This window comes from Drosophila mojavensis, unplaced genomic scaffold, assembly GCF_018153725.1.
Source record: "Drosophila mojavensis isolate 15081-1352.22 unplaced genomic scaffold, ASM1815372v1 contig_36, whole genome shotgun sequence".
In the NCBI taxonomy this organism is placed as follows: domain Eukaryota; kingdom Metazoa; phylum Arthropoda; class Insecta; order Diptera; family Drosophilidae; genus Drosophila; species Drosophila mojavensis.
This window is the reverse complement of record NW_025318858.1, coordinates 20,777,908-20,803,062: the sequence shown is the minus strand read 5'-3', so window position 1 is coordinate 20,803,062 and position 25,155 is coordinate 20,777,908. Positions and strand designations below refer to the sequence as shown.

The following is a 25,155-nucleotide window of genomic DNA, read 5'->3' as shown; positions in this document are numbered from 1 at the left end:
AATTTATGCACGGAACGCGGCTCAATGAACCACGACAACAAGCGCAGCACTGACCAAGAGATTGGCAAAACGAACCACCGAACCGCCTCGATCGCCCCGAAAACAGAATTTGAATTTACAAGCACGTAACGTTGACCCGCTCGCCCGCTCTCCCGCTCGCCCCGCCCCATTCACTCCCCACTGTTGCTGCCGCCTCTCACGTGATTGGCTTACATTTGGCGCTGCTGTTGGGCTCCTTTTGGTGGTTCGACGATATTCGTCGCTCGGTTGTAAATTAGAACATGCTAAATGTAGTACCAAAATTGCGACCCAGCGGGACCCGTGACGAGTCTGAAATAATTGTTGTTGTTGCTGCGCATGTTGCTGTTCCGCGCCATAACCCACGGCAAGTGGACAACCACACAGAAAGAGAGAGAGCTGATAGTGTATGTGTATGGGCTTGGTAGTTAAAGGTGCGTAAATATTGTTTTCATTTACACCTTTGCTGGCCTCTTGGTACGTCAAATGCTGCAAGGGATGCGTTTGAAGTAGCCGATGCGATTTTCGAATTCCACAAGAGACGAATCCCGGCATGGACTAAGTAAGCTCGGGGAATGAGATTTTTGATATTAAAGCTTTTATATTTTGTTAAGGTGGGGAAACTAGAGGAAGAGCGAAGTAACAGAGAAAGAGCACATGAGAGAGAATGAGCAAGCGACTAAGACAGAGCTTGGATACTTACGACATTGTAATAGGGTATATCTAAGGCCATGAAGAACCATCATAATAATAACATCAAAATTTTCATTAAAAATAGGAAACGCACATTATGTATACGCCATGTATGCTAATTTATGCACAAATTGCTTTAAAACAATAAAAAAAATATGAAAAATAAGACAGAAGAACACCAAATTTTGATTTAAATCCATGCACACGAGTATTTAAAAATATATGAGGAATTCACTAAAAACTTTTGCAAACTTTCAACTTTTGTTGCTTTCAATGGCCGCCAATTGGAACTGCTTCCCTCCATTGCAGTGGCCGGTGCATTTGCATCGGCTGTGGACCATTTTCACATCCTTTTGGGTGCTCGTAACAACAATGCACCGACTCGACTCGTGCCATGCCAGCGACTTACATAAGGGGGTCCCAAACTCAAAATAAGCATATGATTTATTGTCATTTTGAGTTCAAGAATTTGCAAAAAGGTAAAGGTAATAAATTGTATGATTATTGTGCATTTGTGTTGTTGTTTTTCCGTTTCTTGTCTTTGTTTTTGTTTTGTGAACTGCCAGCGCCCGCTCACCCCTTTTCATTGGGCTGCCAAAGAAAGCAGGTACAACAAACGGTTTTAGCATTTTGGTAAATAAGCGATGGAAACGGCCCGGCTGTGGGGTTGAGGGGCAAACAGTTAACTTCATTCGCTCGTGGTTGGGTCAAGGGTTAAAATGTGGGAGTCACGATTCTGTGGGGCTAAGCGATTTTGCTCACTACGCGCTCGCATGAAATGAAGTTACCAAAAACAAAAATATCAAAAATACCTGGGAAGTACCGTTTGATACACACACACACAGAGGCACACCAACACACGTTAGCGCACACACATTAGCGTTTTAAGTCGACCTCTGCCTACAACTTTAACTGCAGCTATGGATTCAACATCGAAGCTTTATCAATAAATTATTGAGCCATTATTGTTATTACAATTTCTTTATAATGTTGGCAGCGTGCGCTGCAAGTTGCTTGTTGTTGTTGTAGTAGTTGCTGACCATTAGCGTGTAGTTGCTGGCCGCCAACGGGGCCGAGGTTTTAACCTCAACGACAGCCCCAACCTTACCAGAGCCTCATCATCATGTGCACAATGGAGAGCAGGTCGCGGTCAATGCGAAGACTTAGCTGCTAAGCGATGCCTCTGCCGCTGCCTGCGCTGCCGCCTCAGCTGCCACAGCCTCCACAGCTGCCGCCGCCTGGCAGGTTCATGACAAATGCATTAAAGCTTCAAACAGTTTTCCCGTTGCGAGTTCTATGGCGGCATTTTCTACTCAGTTTTCTTTTTTTCTGCCTTTTATTGTTATTGTATGAATATTGTAAATGATTTAATGAGTTTTAATTGAGCTGAGGCAATGGAAGAAGAAGAAAAGTAAGAAAATATTTAATGAGTTTAATTGATAGGAATAGACGCAGCTGAAACGAGGAGAAAGCCGGCACTCGCTTAACGGCTACGCCTGAAATTTCCCTTTGGGTAAGCAAATATGTACAAATAACACATATATACATATACAGGTGTTTGTCTGTATGCGTGTGAAAATATCTCTCTGCTGGCTGTCAGTTCACCGTTGTTAACCGTTGCACTGGCCGCTGATAACAGGCACGCGCCCCGCAAATCAAGGAATTGGCACAGCCTCTCAGATCGTAACTCAGGCCAATGAATCATGCACAGAGGCTTATTAAGAGTGCGGGGCTGACGGGTAGGAGGCACAGGCGAGGGTTGCCACAGAACGCAATCTCAGCTCTCAGTCACAAGTTGACCATTGATCTTTTGCCCAGCTGAGCAGATGCAGGGCAAAAGCAGCACAGACCAGCCAGCACCAACAACGTGTGGGCCATAATCAAAATCAGAAAAATAAAAAAAAAAATGAAACGTGTTGCTTGCCTTTTGACATTTTTTTGTTGTTATTTGCAGCTCGCGCTCGAGTGTTTTGCATGTTAACATTTTATTAGTCATAACAAACGGGCGAAAACAGAAAAAAAATCAACATATGCAAACAAACTGCAAACACTAACACAGTCAGGCTGACAGAGGTAAAGCAATTGGCCGTAGGCTTCATCATTGGCCAAAGTTGAGAAATTACCCAGGATCATAATATCCAAGTCGTGGTCTTGTTCAAATATGTTCACTCGAGCGATTTGTGTTTGCTAATGAACGTGCTAGCTATAAAATACATTTCTAATGAATTCCAACATGTTTATAGTCATAATTTCAATTGAAGTTCATACTATTTTATTTAAATAAAAATTTGTAATTTGAAGCTGGGTACAAACTGTGTATTATTATTAATTGACATAATTGAGAACCTGTTTTTAGCTGGTTTTCCTATTTAACATAGCTCAGGCGAAATATTTTAAGAATGTCGCCTCGCCCAATCTAAATATAACATATATACAATATACGAGCATATATGTATATAAATGTATTGTATATATAACTACTAATGATAATATTATCCGGAATTAAACCTAAGCTACCGCGAATAAGCTCATAGCCCCACTAAGGAGATATCGATTTAAGCCGTTTGAGGAGATAAAAATTTAATTGAATGAGGCCTGCATGGCCATTCAAGAACAATTTCTTTCTGACAGGATTCGAAGGCTGGAAAAATCAGTAGCATTGAAAACAATAATATATAAATATAATAATAGACTTGCTGGACAGTTTACTTCATACTATTTAACTTCTATGTTATATAACCAAATTTTCGTATGCTTTAAAAAAATATCCAAAATATAATTTAAAAAAAAAAAGAGGAAAAAAACAAATCAAAATTCTTTAGAAAGAAATGCAATTAATAGCTTTCTGAGCCTCGGTGTGTTTCATATGTGTTCATAAGGAAACAAGAAATTACAATTCTAAACAAAACTCATAGACTTCGTTTATCCAGTTAAACTTCACTTGCTAATCTATTGCGGATATGTAAATGCAGTTATTAATTATCTTGTTGTAAGTAAACAGAAGCATAAAATAATTTTTACTAAACAATGTGTGGAAACTAACAACTGGCTGGCTGCACGCTAGCAACGCATTGAGTCGAGAATCCGCATAAGGCGAAAACAAAAACTTTTTAATGGACTTGTCAATGGCCAATGCCAGCCATTAATTATATTTAAGCTGATTTCAGTCAAGAGTTAAATAATAAATACAAAATATATAAAAACGGTACCGTTGACAAATGCCCAACAACAACAGCAACAACAATAACGGCAAGAGCGACAGCAATGAAACACGTCACTCGATTTTAACCTGTTGCACATGCGGCGCAGCAAACACACCTTATAAACAAATGATCCAATTGTCTTCTGCATGACTTAATAATTTCAAAGTTTTTATCATCTTGTAGCTGTTGTTGTTGTTATTGTTTGAAACAAATTTTTCATAAGAAACCCTTGGATATCGAAAAATGAGACGGAGAAGTAAAAAAAAAAATGAGAAATAAAAATATTATGCGTGACGAAATCTTTTTGATGTGGGAAATGTCGCTTTGAGCCCCACCGACAAGTGTGTGTCCAGCAGCTACAACAACAACAACAACAAATGTTGAAGAACATGAGACACAAACGTTGCGCATGTCTCTGGGATTAGCCTGAAAGCATTTTCTCAATTTTGATTTTAATCCTTTTTAGTTTTTTTTTTTCTGTATTTTGGGATTTTGATTTTTTTTTTTTCTCGTTCATCTGGCAGCGAATTTCTGGCTTGGTAAATATTTTTTTAAATGTTGTTTTAGGTTTTTGTTAATTGGCGGCGACATGTGTTGTAGATAGGATAGTTTCGTCGTCTGATCTATGTTGTTGTTGCTGTTGCTGTGGTCTACTCTTTGGTCACTCAAATGTGCTTTCGTTGTAGGAAGTTTCTAGCTTGGAGATTTATTTATTGCGGTACAACATCAAAAACTGAACAACAAAGTTTTCTGTATTTTGTTGTTGTTGTTTATTTTTATTTTGAGTAGAGCTTCGTAAGATATTTGTTTGGACACATTTTGAAAAATGGGAGTATGTCGGCTTTGGGCCAGCAAATATACCGACGCAACGTTGTAGTCTAGAGATTTGGCTCAAATGTTATTTGGTTGCCGACAAGCCGACAAGTGATGGGAAAGTGACCAGAGATTTTGATCATTCGATGGGATTAGGGCTGCTGCGGCTGCCTAATTGTGTCATACGAAAGAGACCCAGCTTTCACGGCGAATGGTTCAAAGTTGAAACAATTATAGAGAAATTGTACCTGTTTGCCATCTGCCCTAATAATCGACTCGATCGCAAAGCTCGAAAATTTAGTACAACGTGCCACAAATTAAAACATCATAAAAATCAAAAGCAGATCCAACGGAAACGGACAAAAAGCCGCCACAAACAGAAGTTGAAGTTGAGCCGCGGCCACAAATTGGACACCGCCTCCAAAAAAGAAAAAAAAAAAAAAAAAAAAAAAACAAAACAGCCCAGCAAAACCAACTAACTAACTAACTAAGCCAACACACAGCCTGCCAATGGCTGTGCCTGTGCCTAATGATGACCTTTTCACTGCGGCACGACAACTTAAGGTCATAAACAATCAAAAGCTGCTCCAAGTGCTTCCAGTCCAGCCTCGGAGTCGTAGTCGCAGTTGCAGTCGCAAATGGTGGCAATTGCCGCACCGGCATCGGCTCCAAGCCTCATCTGTTTGGCTACCAGCCAACGCTAATAGTTAATAATAATTATTATTTCATTTCTGGCAAGCGCAACTCCCACCAGCTGACACCAACTGAAAGCCGGGCCAAAAACAATAAGCTGCCAAACGGCGCTGCCATCCATATGCCGACAATGGTATCAAAACTTTAGCGCATGCAACTAAAGCTTTAACTTGAATGGAGCTCATTTCAAATTTATTTAAAAATTTAAAAAAAAAAAAAAAAATATATATATATATATATATATATATATATATATATACATATATATATAAATAGAAATAGAAATAATTAATGCAGAAAAATGTTGCTCAGATATAATTTATTTCCATACGTATATAATTGAATATTCAAGTAAATAAATTACTTCTTTAAAAAATAAAAATGAAAATGTTTCTTAACATTCAATTTTAAAAAATATGTATAAAAATGTTTCAAATTTTGTTGATATAATATATATAATTATTGAATATTTACTATATGTCGATAAAAATATTTATATAGAACTAAAGAAAAGCTAGAATAAATTATAAGTAAATTATTTAAAATTATTTTTGCAACAGAAATATAATAATTATTGACAAATGTATCATTAACAAGTAAGAACGTTGCAGTCGGGCGTTACCGACTGCGGAATACTCATTCACATCCCATCAACAATTTAGTAGTTAAGTTTCGCTCTAATACTGTAGAATATACAGGGTTTTCCGATTTGCCACGCCCCAACTGGGCGTAGACACTTCATTTTTGGTCAGTTTTTAGAAAGAGATAACGGTACCCTAACTGCAAAGTTTGAATGCTTACCCTCAAAAAATGTGAAAATTACAGGGTATTTTTCAATATGCCACGCCCCTAAAGAAGCGTACAAATTATTTTTGGGGAATCGATAGAGGAGGCTACCAGTAACTCAACTATTCAAATTTGAAGCTTCTAGCTATTATACTTTAGGAGATATAAACTTTTGCGGTTTGCCACGCCCCCTGTGGGCGGACATATATCCGACAAAACTTTTTGGTCTTGGGTGATCAGTCCGAGTATATATACAAAATTTGAGGTCTCTGCCATCAATAGTGTCCAAAATATAGGAGAATTTAAAAAATCACTATATCTTCAGGTCCGATTTGCCACGCCCCCAATGGGCGTAGACTTGTAATTTATCTTCAGACTTTATAGAATCATACCATTAGCTGACGTGCAAAATTTCAGCATTCTAGGTTTACAACTTTAGGAGATACAGTTTTATCCGATTTGCCACGCCCCCAATGGGCGTAGATATATCCGCCATAGCTCGTGATCTTGGGTGGTCAACGCGGACCTACGTACCAAATTTCAGCTTTCTAGCTCTTCAACAAACATGATTTCTGGTATATCGGAAAATGCATTTTCCGATTTGCCACGCCCCTAGTGGGCGGATCGGGAAAATTTTAACACTTTATAAATCGGAGATATACACGAGTATGTGTTCCAAATTTCAAGTCTCTAGCTTCAATAGCGCCGAAATAGATTGCGTTCATACGGACAGACGGACAGACGGACAGACGGACGGACGGACAGACGGACAGACGGACAGACGGACGGACAGCAAGACGGACATTGCACAAAACCAATATACTGATTCACTTTCGTGAATGAGTATAAAAATGAACAAATAATAAAGTTCTCTATGAAATGATACTCAAATCTAATTTCTTTGCATCTGTAATCGAATTTCTGTTATGCGAAATATTCTATTATCTGTCAATATATAAATATAAAAATAAAGAAATTTAAATTTATTAACTAATGAATACCTAAAAGATTAACTCAATAAAATAAAAATTCTACTCCAATTGCAAAGACCTCTGCCGAAATCACACTCATTTTTGACTAATATTTAAGGAGCAGCATTCCACAGTGCTCTCGAATATCTCGCTCTCTCTCTCGGCTGCCAGACAACGGTAACGTGGCGTGTTTGTTTATTGCGCATGCGCGCCAATCGGCTTGCCAGAGATCTGCTGGAGCGGCAGCTGGAGCGTCGGCGTCGGCGTCAGCGTCGACTCATTACTTTAGCCCACTTAGCTGAGCGGAGCATCGGCAAGTCAGGATCGCTTGCCCTGGGAGCAGCACCCCACACACACCGTCTCTGGCCGCAACTCTCACGCGATAGTTATCCTAATGGTTGGGACTTTCGTTTGAGTCTTTGGCGGGCACATCTATCAGCTCGACTCGACTGCTGGCTCAGTTCAGAGAGCTCTTTTCGCTTGGCTTTTAAGTGAGATGTTGGTAATAAAGCCGCAATTTGTTAACTTTCGGGCAGCGGCGCTCATTTAGCTACCTCATTGGCGGCTGTGTTCGCTCGTTGCCACAAGATTCGTGATTGTTGTAGCAGTTGTTGTACGTTTGGGACATGAGCAGGCAGCTTGTTTGTTTTTTTCTTTTCCTTCGATTTTTTTCTTGTGTACTTTGGCCAGGGCTCAACTCATGTCCTGTGCACACATCGCAGTCAGAAATCTCACACACAATAAGAGGATTGGCGGAGGTAAGTGCAAGCAAGCAGTCAAGATTACATGCAAACAAACTATCCATTGTTCTAGCCAACAACAGCAACGATGTCTGAGGCAGCAAGTGCACAGTAGCCAAACTCCATAAAGAAATGCCCACAAACATGGCCAACGCGAAATGTGGGAAAAATGACGCTGCCTCTGCTGCTGCCGCTGCGGCTGCCGTTGACCACATGGCGGATGCGCATTAACACCCAGCAGCGAAAGAGACAAGGATTCTGTGCGATTATGACATAAGCTGCACGTTCTCAATGCCCATTTTGATATCTAGCTATATGTATATACATAGATATCTAAGAAACTGTGTGTGTGTGTGTGTGTGAGTGTGTGCCATGCGCATCTGGGAAATTGACACTTTACAACGTACAACCCATAAACGTGACCCAGCAGCGCATTATTTGCATAAACAGCCAGCAAGAATGGCCAAAAACAAATCTACTTTCTCAACTGAGAATCTTAAATACTCTAGGCTAAGCTGATGAACATTTGATGTATGTGAAATGGGTCAACTTATGTACTGATTGAAATGAGGAAGTTGCTGATAAGACATCCATAGGCCAAAGATGAAACTAAGACGATGTTGTAAAAAGAATTCTCACATTTAAGATAAGCCCAAATCTATAATTTAAATATATATATATAAATGTATATTTTAGAAATATTTAATTTATAGTTTTTAATCCTCTCAGCATAACATATCCTTCTTATAGAACTCGCATATATAAACAATCCTTACTTCATTAGATATCGTTGTCCGATTTCATTATCTTCACAGAAATCAAGACGTCTCATGCTGTCTTACGAATTCATAATACCTTCAGTTATGCATATAAAAAGATGCGTTATGCCAGCTACCAAACAAGAGTTTAAGGACACAGGCACGATCCCAGGCAAAAGAAAAAGAAAAAGAAGGAAAGAAAAACAAACTTACATTCTTTACAATGCGCAATGCGCAACAACAATAAAAATATGAAGCTACCAACGCGATCGCTCCAAAGTCGTGTAAAGTCAATGTTAATGTCGATGCCTGCCAATGTGGCTATTGTTCCACGCCAAGGAGTCTGGAGACGGAGTTGGGAGTCACTGCAGTTGCTATAGTCTCTCTCTATCTTTCTCTCTTTCCCCCTCTGACTACACTCTCTAGTGGCCTGCAGATCCACAGAGTTTTGGCTCAGAAATTATTGGCTCTGCGTGCGGAGAAAGTGCACGTTTTGCTTGTTAAAAAGCACGAATTGTAATGAAAACAACCTGTTAATCTAAATATCTCACTCGATTGTTGTTGCTGGCGGGGGCAACAACTATTATTATATATAGTCTAGTCGTGTATCGAGTGTATGGTAACTAACTCTGGTCGCATACATATTTGCCCAGCTTAACGGCCAATAGCCAAAACAAATGGCAAGCTTCTCCTATCTACCTACCCACCTCCCGCCCCCGCTCCCTGTCCTTCTCTTCACCTCTTCCGCTCTGCCAGATCTTATTAAAATATCATAACAGCGCACGAATCAAGCGTGACGCCCAGCCGCACAGCGAACAGCCACAGTAGACTCAGCAGAAAGAGAGAAGTTATTTGTACCTGTCAACTTGACCCCTGCAAATAGCTAAACTCCGTTGTGAATGAGTGCATTCTAATGCACAGCCATAAATGTTCATTTACTTTGTCGAATTTACCGCAAATTGCTCGAGGCTTAAGTTGGTTAACTTATCTGAGGAAAGTTTGTGATGCATATTTATTTATGGTTCTTTGCTCTATACACCTTTGATAAAGGAAATAATACATAAATAAGGGAAATTTATAAATAGTACAAATGACATTTAAACTTTAATTCTGTAAATAAAAAAAAATTATGTAAATAAAAAAATGTAATAACTAAAATAAAAATACAATTAACATTAGTGAGCTACACACACAGACCTGAAGCTTTGCTTCCAACTGCTTATCCAACTGCGTCTCCAGCGCCTTAAATTCATTTATCAATTAATTAAGCATTTTAACGGCATCTTCATATATCGCACAAATATATATCTCCTTCTCAGCTCAAAACTTGAGTCATATCATATCTAGGGCATTGACTGTCTCGACAACAATCTTAGCATAAATCAATCAACAGGATATAAGAAAGTCATTGAATACATTTGCTCTCTTCACACATTATCCACACTTAACAGTTACCAACACCGAAGACGCAGAATCATTCGAGAGAAGAAAAAAAAAACACCGTTAAGCGAATGAGATGAAATTAATGAGTTTTAAAGTGATTTAAACCGAAAACGAGGCGACAAAGCTACGGCTAATTGAGACAACTGGATCAACCGCAAGGTGACTCACACAATATGCTCCACATTCTCACACCAAGACACCTTCTTTTTCCTTCATATACCTACATATATTTTTTCGATTTTATTTTTAGTGCTTTTTTTTTTTTCATCCCGTGATTAAAGCGCTACCGAAACTCGGCCGCAACCCACCTTCCGGCACCCCCTTCTGGCCGACGGGCAACGCAATTATTATTGCCATGTCATAGTTGGAAAGTGAAGTGCCTGAAAGCCTGGCTACACTGACTACCAATTATATATGTACGTACGTCTACATATACATATATCTGTATGCATATTACTCTTTTACGGTGGCATTCAAACAATATCGAAATCTCTCTAATGAAGTTGAAGATCGGCCCGGCTACTGTCAGCGTTTGTAATTGTACTGCTGTATGTTGCTAGAGAAATCAAAGCAATTGCAGGGCAGACCGTAAGCCACGTCTAACACCGCACTTGAGCCCGTGCGCCCCAAGCATTTCAGTTGTTTTTTTCTCGTCTTTTTCCATCTCTTTTTTTTTTCTTCTTCTTGAGAGTGGAGCAGCGAGTGGAGTGCACTTCACAGCGCGAGAATCTCTCGACTCGCAGCAGGTTGACGTTTGCTTTGAACATTTTTAAATATCAGCTAAACTCGGTCAGAATTTGGAGCACTGGAGCTCAAGCCAGGCAATTAATCATAGAAATTTCATTCGCAGCACACAAATTGCCAAATAATTGCAGAATATTTCGGCTAGGTTTTACTTTCAAAAAAATGTCGAAAAGCCTGAAAACGTAAATCGCTCATTGGTCAGGTGAGATTTATGGCTTGATTATTTGCTTATGATGGCCAGGCCAATTGGCCAACGTTTAGGCCAGGCTAAAGCGCTCATAGTTGTTTTTGGTTATACTCTGATATTACATGGAGTATATCCTTGAGATGTCGGTGGGTTAAACTGGGCTCAAATTACCTAAAGACTCTTTCATTTTAAGACTGTGACAACTTGATTACGGAGGACTTATCTTTAGCTGTATGAACATCTTTTCCCAGTCAACTTCTAATCGAAGTTCTCATAGGTTTTCACAAAATCTTCTCGACTGCAACAACTTCCTTAATTGCAAGTGTATTTGGTATTCGTTATTCTTTATAGAGCCGCCTTTTTCTTTGCCTTGCTTACAGCTGGCAGTCGAGCAATGGCAACTTTAATTGGACTTATCATAGAGTCTGGGCTGTGACTCTGTCTCTATGTTGAACTCGAGACTCGCATCAGCGTCCATGTACTTAGCCTAGCTGCTTTCTTTTATGGCCGCTTGGTATAATGACTATGTGGATCGGTTCGGCTGAATTTATCACCCACTCAAATGCATTTTTCCATACTGCGAACTCGCCGAGGTCCACGAGTCGAGTGGAGCCATGTACCTGCCACGGTCAAAGCAATAATTCAATAAATCTATTGCACAAATCCATGCGTTATTGGCAATATGATGATGAGGCTGACTGCAACGATCCGACGCGACGTTCGTCTCATGACGATCGACGCTCGACGATCGACGATCAATGGTCGACGGTCGACGGTCGACGTTTACTTGCATTATGCAGAAACTGTCGGCCAGAACTTGAACTCCAACTTGACTTTGACTAAAGTCCATCAAGTGGAAGTGGAGTTGGCCTGTGGCCAACCGCAAAGTATGCCCGGTTTGTTTTTATTATATTTAGCAGAGAGCATAATAATTCTTACAGCCTCAAGTTGATAACGTTTGCATGGCCAATGATACACGCTACGTGGCTCGAGTGCCGGCCAAAGTTGGAAGTGGACGTGGAGGTGGAGGTGGTGATGGAGAGAGAGGTGGGGGCTGCTTGCCTCAAGTGGAGTGGAAGTTCAACTCGGAGTCGAATGCAAATTTGTTGCAACATATTGGCGTCGCTGAGTTGCTACAGAAGTGCGCATCAAAAACTACAAAATAAAGAAAAACATTTATAGATGTGACTACCCATTCGTATACCCTGTATATAATGAATGTATGTGCATGTGTTTGCAAGGGTCTAAATAAGAGTATACCCTTCTTCAGTCTATTGTGAGAAATTCCGCTACATGAATAATTTCATATCTGCCAATCACTTGCTTTTAAACATTTATAAAATATATCCTATGTATTTATTTAATATAGTTGTCAACTTAGCAATATTATAAAACTGACCTCTATACTCAGTCTCCAATACCTTTTACAGGATATCTTCCAGTGCAGCACTCTTCCTTGTTTATCTTGCGAAACTCTGTGAGCTCAGGCGTAGGCTAGACAGAATACCCAAATGCTCAGCAAAATGAAATATTATTCATGGCTTTGGCAACTTGTTGCAGCAGAGTTTCTGTAGCAAAATCTGCATATGAAAAATTATTATTGTAATCCATTTGGTTCTCTAGTTTTCTTTTTTTTTCTGCTTTTTTTCTTGCCTAAGAATAGCTCGTCTTGGTGCCCGGAAATTATGCAGCATTTTGTTTTTTCTGTGCCGTACCAAAACCGTACCGTTCCGCCCCCGAAAGAAAGGCGTCGGAAGATTTATGCCTGTTGCACAGTTTTTGAAGATTTGCGCGCTTTTTGTTCTGATTCTGCGTCGTCCGTTGGCGTTTTTGGCCCATCCGTCCCACTGGCCCGCCGTCCGTCGATCCATCTGTCTAACTGTCTGTCTGACGGACTAGCTGGCTGGCCGTCTAGCTGTTTGGGCCTCGTTGTTATTGTTGCTTGTGGGGGCTTAGAAAATTTGTACAACATGCGCTCGGTGTTTCCCATAACTCAGCATTGCCTGTTGTTCCTAACTGCTCGCTGCTCTCTGCCGCTGCTCGCTTCTCCCTGCCTTCTGCTAACCGCTCTTGGCGGCCTTTTGGTGTTGAAATCATTTGTAGTGCAAATTTTGCCCCATTGGCCGCTTGATATATGAGGCAAGTGTGAAAATATATTTGATCAAATAGCAAAGCTTTTCCAAATTGCCCAAGAGAGAGGTGAGATTTATGGGATTAGAGCTTAGAAAGGAACTTTGAGGTTACCCCTTAAGTGCGCTCCCCTCTCTTAACGTTTGTCAAGCAGAACGATAAAAGCTGATCTCAAAAGACTCAAATTTGTTGATTAGGTGAAAGCAGCTGAAAAGAAACGCATTCATTGAAGATATATGGATTAGGTTCAAAATGCTTCAATTTGGTTAAGAATATATTTCTCATTAGAGGTATTCCCTTAAGAGTATAATTAATTTAGATAAACAAAAAATAACTAATAATAATCAAATACTAAGAGCAAAGTAAAAGAGAAACCCGGAAGTACACTATAAATCATATGTTAATTTCCCATATATTATCTACTGTTATAATGTGTAGTGAATTTTCACCTCTTTCACCTCACACTCACATGTATGTACATACATATATTGATATCTATATTTTTAGAGACTTGAACAGACGCTCTACGCAAGTCTTATGCATATTTTTCTCCGCTTATTTTTGGCACTTCCATCTGCAAAATAAACACTTTGGGCAGAGCTTTTAACCCACTGTCATAACTCAATAAATCATCAACGATCAACGAACGGCTAACACCTACCCAACCCAAATATAAATATGTGTGTAGGTTATATAACTGGCCGAAAAAACTTCAGGTGAAATTCGCAGTTAGAGTGACAATAACAACAACAACAACAAATGAATATAGACAACAATATGGATGCCCGCATCCTCAAGCTAATCCGGCGCCACAAACCGCAAAAAACCGACGCAACAGCGACAACAACATTTCTCCAAGAGGAACTTGAAGATCGGTGCAGATGCCACAGCATTTGAGGGTCTTCCATGGCTTTTGTGGCTAATGATGCGACACATTTGCTAATTTCTATTGAAACCCACTTGCCAATGGAAGCTGTGTGTGTGCGTGCGTGTATGTGTGGGGGGGGAGGGATGCATGTTAATGATGCCAGGTCAATGAGTGCAGAGACCGCAAAACAGGTCTCAATCTCAAGTGTAGAGAGTTGAGTTGCAAATCGCATGGGCTAAATGCCAATACCATCTATGCCCATCTGCCACCCGAAGCTTTCTATTGTGCGTGCACGAAATTAGACCATGTTCAAATTAATTAGTGCCCCCCGAGACAGATACAAAGAGAGAGATAGAGAGAGATGGGCAGACATCAGTGCGGCGGCTGCTCATTGTGTTAATTAAATCGGGATAACTGGAAAGTGTGCAAAATGTGATTCACTTCAGGGAAGTAGCAGAAGGGGGCCGCCAGTTGGTGTAGCCAGTTCGTCAGTTTGTCAGTCTGTCCGCTCGTCTGTCAATCAGTCAAACGCGCCGTCATTCCCCAATCACTTTGCGCTCTCGGTTCACGTCTACATTTCCATTTCTATGTCTCAATGTCTATGGCTGATTTATGATTTGCATAAAAAATCATTGGCAATTCTTTTGCGGCTTTTATTTGTATATTTTCTTCTTCTTATTTTTCTTCTTCTGTTGCTGCTTACACTATTTTGGTTTTATTTTGAGTTTGATTTTTATTATTTACTTTTTTTCTCTGTTTGCATTTGTATAACTTTTACCTTTTGTTTGAAAGTTTAGCTGACATTTGAACTTTTCACCCACAATTCCATTTGCTGGCGTTGAAAAATCTTTTAAGGAAATATCGCTAACCGTAACCAAAATGGACATTTCTCGACATTTCCTTAAATGCGCACCAAGTGAAATTTGCTGTGCGCTGCAAGAGCAACAACAACAACAGCAACGGCAACAGGAAAAGGCTGCGCCTTTGCACGCGCCTCACGTGCAACATATCGACAGATACCCTGTAAGTAAACCAGTTCAGCTTGAGGTGTTACTGCTTCCATTGACTTCCGATCTACTTGATATTTGCTTCAAGTACAGGAACTAATGTACGGAAATGCATATTAAAATTTTCGATTACCGAATGAAAATGTACTGATATTTAGCTTAATGCTTTCATCTGAATTCTTGTTAACTGCATTTACACTACGGTATTCCTTAGTCGAGAAACGGTACTCAACGTAATGACATCACTTTCTTTTTACTTTGTATAGTATTCTCGCGCTGGGCCATATCAGTAGATCTCTCGAAGGTGATCTCAAAACATTTTGATATTTTACTTGACTCGCGACGAGCTACTGGGCAAGACCCTATACATATGTAGTATGTATTACACACATGTTCAGTTTTCTAGATAAGCCAATTAACGGGCATTTATATATTTAAATATTTTTAATCGAGAGTAATCTAACGATAGTACTCGATGTATATCAATATAGATCTCATAACTAAGTTGTAACAGAGACTTAAACTAAATTATTTACTATAAAATGGCTAGCATCCTGTCATACTGTTATACTGTAACACATATTATAACGCTAAACTATCCAATTGCTTTACTGCTATACTAGTATGCTAAATCCTTAATACTATTCTATTGCTATACTATTTTATAGTTAGACTGTTGTTTCGTTTAACTGGTATACTGTTATACAGTCAGACTGTTGCACTGATCTACATACTATTATTGTTATACTGTTGTACTGATATTGATACATGTCATAGTGTTATACTGTTATACTATTACTCTCATATACTTCTATACTGTTACGCCATTCAGCTCACTTAGCATTTACAGTGTTATACTGTTGTTCAGGTTTTCTATTATAAAACATATACAGTTTTACTGTTAAGATTTTATGCTATTACTTTGTCCTAATATATTGTCCTAATATATTGTTGAACTGTTATACAGTTTTAATGCTTTCTGGTTGAGCCGATCGCACTTTGTTGCCTCGTTGTTTGCGCTACTGTTATCTACAGGTAACTCGATATGAAATCGTCATCAGAAATACTTAAGGTAAGGCCCCCACCCGCTAACCCCAAGAGTCTTTCTCTTTATTCGAACCCACAGGGCTGTGCTGCAGGTAATCGGATAGGCCACAAAAGGCGAAAGTCTCGCGCATACCATTTTTTCCACCATTAGTTTATTATTGTTATAATTTCTTTATTGTCATTATTATATGCGAGCACTTTTTCAAAGCTGCTTCATTTGAGCCAACACATTCGTAATTACCATCATGCCAGCAGCAAACCAAACACACACACACACACACACACAGACAGACACACACACACAAAGAGACAGACAGAGAAAGACACCGAGTTGGAGTCGCAGCAACGTGTTGATTTCCAGGCAACCGCAAATCCACTTGGAGCCAGCCCAACGAGGGGCACTGAGAGCCACTTGAAATTATGCGGCTGTTAGCTACCAGATAACGCTTTTGATTATGACAACGGGCCATAACGACGAGATGAGATGCAGCCGAGGAGGCAGCTTTGGCATCGGCATCGGCTTTGGCTTTGGCTTTGGAAAGTGGCAGCTGGCTGGAAACAACTTGGCCAACTTGCTAGCCACGCGGGGGTGCCTGATGCGTGCCCAGCTGCCATGGCTGCTGTTGCGGCTGCATCTGCAAAGACAATCAAATCATTTTTCGGCTGCCTGACACTGATTCACATTCATGTCATATGGCCAACGGGTGCACACAGCAAATGAAATCTGTTTTTATTTTTTTTTTTTTTCTTTCTGTTTTTTTGATGTGCCACCGATCCAAGTGCTGGACTGCCACTTGGTGAACTCTTTTGGGGTATTGGCGCGCGCGGCGTTTGTTATGGTCTCTATTATTGTTTATGATGATGGAGTGGCCCGGCTATGGACCAGAATTCTATTCACCTTCTTTTGACTGCGGCCGGCTATTTGTCGTCCACTCTTGTGGCATTTATGAATTTCTCCAGCTTCTTTCGGTTACAGTTTTATGAAGTTATGTGCGCTACAAAATGCATAAACAATCGAGAAACCAATTTGAAGTCTTGCAAAGCTAGAGATTGAAAAAATATATATACAAAACAAAACGAAACGAAAAATGTCGAAATCGTTGCCCCCGGTTTAATTTCGGGAGTCTCTTTCTTATTATTGTTCTGGATTGAAATTGAAGCCAAAGTCAGTGTAAATACTGAAAATATTTGCGCAGAGTACAGTGTGATGGGAGCTAAAGGTGACCAAAATATAATATCTATATAAATAATTAAGTGAATATGAAATCATGATGGGCTACGAATTCTTTTATTATTTATTTTGAGGGTTGTAGTTTGATATATCAAGTCATTAGCGATATTATGCATATATCAGATTGTAACAGGAAGTTATATATTAAATATTATAATATATATTATTACGATTATATATATCTAATATGTAAGTTATTAGTTAGAGTTATTATTATTATTATTATAATTATTATAATAATAATTATTATGGATTAGCCTAAATTCCATTACCCTCTCAGTAATGCACAAGTCATTTGTCATTCTCGCTTGCAAACCCTTTACCATTTAGAACAATCTAATCTTATCCCACTGTGCGCGCACTCAACATATTTTCATAGCATTTGAATATCTTTGGGCAAATGACCGCAACTCCGCCCCACAGCTTTGCTAAATGAGTATAAAATTGAGGCAAAAAAGAAGACAATTAAGCTTAAGGAGCATTTCATTTGATCGAAGAAAGTTACCAGTTATAGAGAAACCCATAGGCATAGACATAGACAGAGACAATAAACCAACAATGTCTAGAGCCCAGAGCACTGCTGCAGACATGTGGCTGAGCACAAGCTCAGAGCGTTTTATTTATGGTCCGCAGCACGATAATGGACCTTGAATAGTGGCATAGTGGCCGCATGCCGCATACCTCATGCCGCTAGTAAGCGCAGAACAAGTGCCCCCCACATGAATCATATGAGTCGACGGAGAGGGCGGTCCATTTGAATTGCAAAACGACAAACATTGCGTACAATTTTGACATTTACGGATCATAACAATTTGAATTTACCGTTCGCAAATGAGTCCATTTTTGGCTATTTGGCCACTCGCAGATCCACGCACCGCAATGCCCTAGGGCATCAATTTGGACATGTGCCGTGTGTCCAAGCGATTGTTATTTTTCTTCTTTTTTTTTTTTTTTCTTTTTGCTTTTTGTTTTTGACTAGCAAATATTTTAAGTGGCTACCATTTGAATGGCCCACAAACAGTCCGAGAGAGACGGGAAGAAAGAGGAAGAGAGCTGAGATCTTTGCTGATCTTCCCTAAACAATTGATTCCCACAGCTGTCCCCGCAGCCGTTGCCCAAGGTGCGTTGCATTAATCAAAATTCCTGTTATATTTGTCCAAATGGAAATGAAAATTAACATAAATATGGAACAGCCAGACAATGCGAACGACATCGCGCTGCATATCCTGTATGTCGACCTCCCCCCCACTCTCCCCAACTGCAGCTCAACTTCCCCGTCTGCTCCACAAAAACGGTTTCACTTCCGATGCAAACAAATTTTCCCATGACCCCAAGTCGAATGTTGTCGAATGTTGATTTGCTCTTGTCAGCGTGTTGCCCGGGACTCGCCGGGACTCAAGACTCGGAACTCGGGACTCGGGATGGATGGATGTGCATGTGTGTAAGTATGTAGACAGGCAGGCAGGCAGGCAGCTAGGTAGGTAGATCCCAATTTTCAGCTTGTTTTATGTATGCATGCGCACGTTAGGAACCAGACAGCAGGAGAGCAACAGCCCGAAATCCATGTCGATGAACAGGTTCTTTTCCTGCTATAGTCATATGTATATATATATATATCTTTTTTTTTGGTAATTCGAGCCGTAGGAAATGGAGCAGCGGCATCTTTCTCATATGAATGCCATTTCGAATGTTTCGTTTTTTTTTTTTTTCTCTCTCGTATTATGAGTTCAGTGCACCTAGATGTGAGCATAAAAAAGAAGCGGGCGGTTCAGTCATGAGCTGTGTGGGAGCTAAGTTTTCAGCGCGATTCTGAAGAGTTGGGGGTCAAGACTTAGCCGTGAGAGCCAACCCAAGCCAGGTGGGCAAACCTCAAGATTTTTAAGGGCGGACTTTTCAGGGCAACAAACTAAATTATACATATGCTATACAATTTGATTAAAGCTCTAAACTCTGCTGCTACTTCTCTAATATAAAATGAAACCTATAACAAATAGCTACCACTAGCTACCCACGCACATACACACATACACGTGTCTGCTTATGCCCAGAAATATGTGAAATTATTGTCATAAGCAAATCTTATTGTTCATAGATAAGGCAAAATGTCCAACGCACGAAATACAACTAACAACAGCAGCAGCAACAACAACAACAACGGCAAACAAACACGACAACAATAACAACACGTTTTATTTATTTCCTGCATTTTGTTTGACAATTTTCGCTAATTTGTGCGAGTCCAGCGGGCTTACAAAAGCTGGACGAATATTGAAGTACACTTTAAATATATTTGGGATTTGGCTTATATAAGACAGCCTTATATCATATTTATTCCACTGGTCATTTAAATGGAAATAACAAGACTGAGACTGAAAAGCGTACAATATAAATGATAATTGATTTTTAAAAATTAAAAAGGATTTCATATTATATTAAAATACAAGTAAAATTATAAAATACTGATGGAAACTACAAATTAATTAATAATAGTCAATTTATGAAATTAATTTAATTTTTCATATTTTATTTATCTACCATATTTAAATTACATATATTTTTTCTTCCTCTTTAAATATTCCTTTAAGCTATTGAGCTAATAAAATTGCTTAAAATTTTTAAGAGATATTTTTTTGTTATATGTTATACTTAATTTATTAAATACCAAAAATATTTAGCATTATTATTGAAAACCTTTAATTAATCTAACTGCATTTAGAATATGTAACTAGAAATAAATTCACCAATTAATTCTATAAATTTAAATCAACTCTGCTATTATTCATTATTAATTATATTTTATATTATATATACATTTTTTTTTAATATTTTATATACATTTTATAAATATATTAAAAATTATATTATTATATTAGCTAGTATATTAAACAACAAACGCCTCAATACAGTTATCAAGCTCCAACTGAGAGTACGAGCCGTAACGCAAGTGTTTTGTGGGGGCTGCGCGCGTCGCTTTGGTTGGCTACACGGCAAAGCGCGTCAAAAAAGCTGCGAGAGAGCGATGAGAGATGCGAGAGTGTAAGTGTAATGGGGAGTGCGTGAGCTGAACGACAACACGATATCATCTTCGTACACACACACACACATACTAATACGCACACACACACTTAGGCAACCTGCTTGGCTATGGCTAGTTGGCGGCTTTTCACCCAATGCGGCTAAACCATTGTTGTTTTTGTTGTTGTTTATTTGTTTGTTTACTGTTGCTGTTGTTGTTGTTGTTGCTGCTGCTGCTGCTGTTTCGCCAATTAGTTAGCCGCTGTGGCTGCGTAGCGTGCAATATTGGCATTGGCTGAGCAAAGGGAGCGGGCGAAGCGGCGAGAGGGCGGACCCAAGCAGCAGACAGCCTGGCCAGACAAACAAAACTTGGCTCCCAGCCAACAATTGCGCAGGCAAACAGCAGTTAACGCGTTTTATTGTCTTCCAAGTGGCCACAGCGAAGTGTGCGTGTGTGTGGGGGGGGGGGAGGCAACATCAGCATGGCGCAGATCATTAGGCATAGATGAAGATGGTGTTATTATTTGCACGTTTTGTGTGAAATGCACTTGGCCCAGAGTTCGAATTTGGCAATTGTTAGATTTAGATTTAGCCAAGCCGGCAGCTAACTGTACTCCAAGTTGATAAACATGCTTTGATTATACAGAAGACTTCTAACTAAATGTGAGCCAGCTTTTAAGAAAATGAAAAGAGATGAATGTTTGACTAAGTGAGATTGTATAAAAGTAAATAATATTGTGTCTACAAGCTAAAATAAAAATCTCTTATATTAACTAAAAAACATAAAAAATAGTATAACAACTCACAGTTAGTTCTTTACCTGTGCATAGTTACCTATATTTCAAAATATATATTGCAGCTTGTCAATACAATAAACGAATATCACTTTCCTGATGTTTTGCAATTGCAGCTGGCACAATTTCAATTTCAGCTCCAACTCCGATTCCGACATCGTCTTCGACTGCAGCTCCAGCTCGCTGCCTGATAAACCTGACGACGACGTCAATTTTCGGATAATAAAGCAGAAAAAGTCACCAGCGACAACGCAAAATGGTAAACAGATCGAGCTTTATGAATATGCAAAGATAAACAACAACAATCGAAGCACCTACCTACCCTCGCACCCCCCACCCACTCAACCCCCACCGTCGCTCTACCTTTGTCTAGTGGAAGCCCCACTTGTCCCCTTTTGCTAAATGCTCGCGCGCAGTTTGTCATTTTGTTGGGGCGCAAAAGTTTTGTTGTTGTTGTTTTTTGTTTTTTTGAATTTCAAATTTTTTAACGAGCCAAAATAAAAACTTTCCAAACAAAAGGCTGTCCATACACAAAACACCCGCCGCCCAGCCTCTCTGGTCCTTAAACCTGCTCAATCCAGAGCAGATCCAGCCCAAATGAGGGAGCCACATCGAGCGCAGGCAACTTGCCTCAGCTGAATACGACAACAACAACAACAACAACAACAGCAGAATAGCAGACCAGCCGAATGAAATTTAGCGTAAAAATTGAGATCTTTTGTCTGCGATAAACGTGAGCATTTTGTTTGTCACGACGAAGTGTGCTTTTTTGCGCGATCGCTTCGTAGTTTCCAACTGAATTTCAAGCTGGAGGTTTTTTCTTACCCCCACAACAACAAAGCAGCTCCCCCAGTCGGCAGTCAATGGTAGAAAACTTGGCCAGTTCAATGCAGTTAATGAGAATTGGCAAGGAAAGAACTTGCAAGGATACGCCTAACTAGGTAAAATACATATATGAGATATTAGAAGACGATTGTGGAGCAATAATGGATCTTATAATAAAAAATATAAGTATTATTTTACTGATTTGTATTTTTTTTTTTTTTTTTTTTTTTTTTTTGTTGTAAGTATTTATTAAATAAATATTATATTTTAGTTCATCTGTTATTTAATATTGCTCTCAAAATTTTATCCAATGAGCTGATAAAAAAAATTCTATTGATTGCTAATTTCATAAATGTTGATTATGATGATGCTGATGATAATTATGACTAATAATAATGATAATTTTATTTAGTATTTCAAGATAGAACCATCTCTCTCTCTATCATCTATCTACATCTAGTTATTTATTTGATTTAAATAAAATCTGCTAGAAATTAGTTTAATATTTTATTCTCATTCTTGTATATTATATTACGTTTCAATATGAATAAATATATATATATATATACATATAAATATCATACTATATATCACATCATATCATATCGTATTCAAACTCTGCTACAGTCTCAATTTCCATTCTCTTTGCTCAGTTACAAATTAATTTCAGGCAAACATAGATCACCTAGGATTGTCTGTCCTCTCCTCGCATTCCCACATTCACACCAAATATTGTTGCAAATCTTTATAGTTTGCCAAAATTTATTATGGATGGCCATGGAAAGCCATGGGCAATCGTAAAAAAGCTATATTTAAATTTGCCGATTAGGCGCGAGAATTTGCACATATAAAATTCCCCACAAAAAAGTTCAGTAAAGAAGAAAAATAAAAGTAAAACCTAGTTTTTAGGTTCACAGGAATGGGAAGCGGGCAACAGTTGTTGCCACCTTTTGATACCCGCCGTTGTGTTGACCAGGTTTCATTTTTTTGCGCTTTGTTATCGCCAGCACATCGGCAGAAAGGCCCTCAGTGCGCGTCTATTTTGTTACAATTTAAGACGCTTATTAGAAATCGTTTGCAAATTGTTTGTGCAAGAAAGCAGCACGATCGGGCCGCGATACCCTCGCACCCGCAGCCCTACGCGATGGCAAGAGAAAGAAAAGCAGCGATAGAGAGAGAGCGAGAGAGAGATAGAGAGAGAGAGTGGGAGAAGTAAAGTGGAGGCAGAGGCAGGGCTAGCTTGTACTGTAGTGAAGTCGAGCCACGAAATGCGTGCATATTAATTTCATATATTTACGTCGAGTTGGCTCAACGATCGCAGCGCTGGGATCGCTGCACACGTGAGCCTCGACTCTCCACGAGACCTGACGATCCAGTCTGGTTTGGAGCCGCTGCTGCTGCTGCTGCTGCTGCTGATGATCTAATTTGGCAACAATTGTCGTAGTCGTGGCAGTTTGTTTACCATTTGGGTGCCTAGGGTTCGCTTCGTCGGGGGAGGGGGGGCCAGGGCCAGGTACAGCCGTACAGCCGTACAGTTGGAGGAGCGCAGATCCACACACATGTGGCCTGGCCTAACCTGGTCTACGCCTGGGCGATCAATTGATCTCGATAATGAGTTTGCTTAGCAGTCGAGAACGCACCCATATTTTGTACCCTATACGTATATTTAGGGTATTCGAATTTGGGCTGATGTTGTGGAACTTAAAAGTATGTATTGAAGAGTGAATACTTATATATTTAAATTAATCTATATATGGGAAACTGTTAACATTTGACTTCTTTAAAAAGTCTTATGCGGATAATTGATTGATTATGATTGATATATTTCCATGTACTCACATCGAACTTGTTCACATAGTCTTCAGCTTTAAACAATGGAATATCAGATTTGAATTGTGAATACATTTTTCTAAAATATTTAGGTATTTACAAGTTGAGTTATTTGAGTGATTGCTGTATTAATTGCTTGAGTGATTGATGGGGGATCAAATATACAATATTATATTTTTTGTTAAGGTGAGAAAAGCAAAGTGAGATCTATATTGAAGTCTATTAAAAATCGTGAAACCCCATTCTGATATGATGTTAAATATAATATATTAAAATAAAAAATAAAATATATAAAAATATATATACAATATTATATATTGTAGTGTATTTAAAGCAACTGCTAGCCGTATCATGCATATTCCTTACCAATTTTTAAAGTAGTTGTCGCCCGTGGAGCGTCGCCATTTGATTTCTCTTTCCGCATCACTAGATCGGGATCGACGTGGATCGTTTGAGCTGGGCTGAAAAAAAAAAAACTCACACACACACAAAATACAAAGAAAAAGAGGTAAATAAATAAATAAATATCTGCGTGTTTGTGTTGATCTTTTTCATTAAAATAGGTTTATGTTTAATAAGACGTTGATGGAGTTAGCTCTATGATCTCTGAGCGAATCTATTGAGTCGTGCTTGTGTGTGTGTGCGTGTATGTGAGTTTCGATTTGATTTAGTGACTGCCATTTTGTGAATAGCTCTACACACGCAAAGCACCCCAATCACCCAGCACCGCCCCTGTCCCCACCCCCCCTCCCCACGACCCATCCAGTCACACTCACATTGTACGCTTGAGTACGTGCACTGAAATTTAAATATAATTTATGAGCAGCGTTGCATATAAAAACTTTAATGTTTGAGCTCTCTGGCAATAAAATGTCGCGATTGGCTGATTGACTTCGATGCGAGCGAACAGATCGATCGATCGAACGCTTGTCGCTCTGTATGTGTGTATATACATATGTATTCGCAGTCCATCTGAAACTTACGAAAGAGGAGCATGACCTAAAAATAATCAAAACTGTATAAGGTAGTAAAGCGCTTAACAGTCCATGAAGCTGGCTATTCACGCACAATTTCCAGTACAATTAAGGTGGGAACTTAGCAAATATCCAATCGGAATCCAATTGAATTCCGCTAAGAATCCGTGTGCGCTGTTAATGAGAATTTTTGGTCAGATGGAGTTGGTATTGATCAAGATATTATAACAGTTTCTTATTAGCTAAAATTTTGAATATACTTAAATTCCTTTAAAGCACTCTAAATGTTCTATAGAAATTATCTCAACTGAATAATAAAAACTATTTATAGAATTTTTCCCAACCTATATAGCTGAGTTAGAAAATATTTTCAAATGTGGTAAAC

At 39.2% G+C, this 25,155-nt stretch overlaps 1 protein-coding gene across 1 annotated transcript; it reads right to left on the bottom strand.

The window, feature by feature from the left end:
* Positions 1-14,622: 14,622 nt before the first annotated feature.
* Positions 14,623-23,871, bottom strand: LOC122757125. Its single transcript, XM_044008461.1, has 4 exons — positions 23,806-23,871; positions 23,280-23,537; positions 18,264-18,279; positions 14,623-14,738 (listed from the first exon to the last, which is right to left on the bottom strand). Exons 1-4 carry the CDS (start codon positions 23,869-23,871, stop codon positions 14,701-14,703), a joined length of 378 nt encoding a protein of 125 aa, XP_043864396.1. The 3' UTR covers positions 14,623-14,700.
* Between the last annotated feature and the right edge of the window lie 1,284 nt (positions 23,872-25,155).

Bases quoted from the DNA above. Each gene is read 5' to 3' on its own strand.
- LOC122757125 (XM_044008461.1), bottom strand. From the start codon at position 23,871: ATGTATTCACAATTCAAATCTGATATTCCATTGTTTAAAGCTGAAGAC. The intron at 23,538-23,805 runs GTGAGTACATGG...AGACCAGGTTAG, and splicing joins ACTATGTGAACAAGTTCGAT to GCCAGGCCACATGTGTGTGG.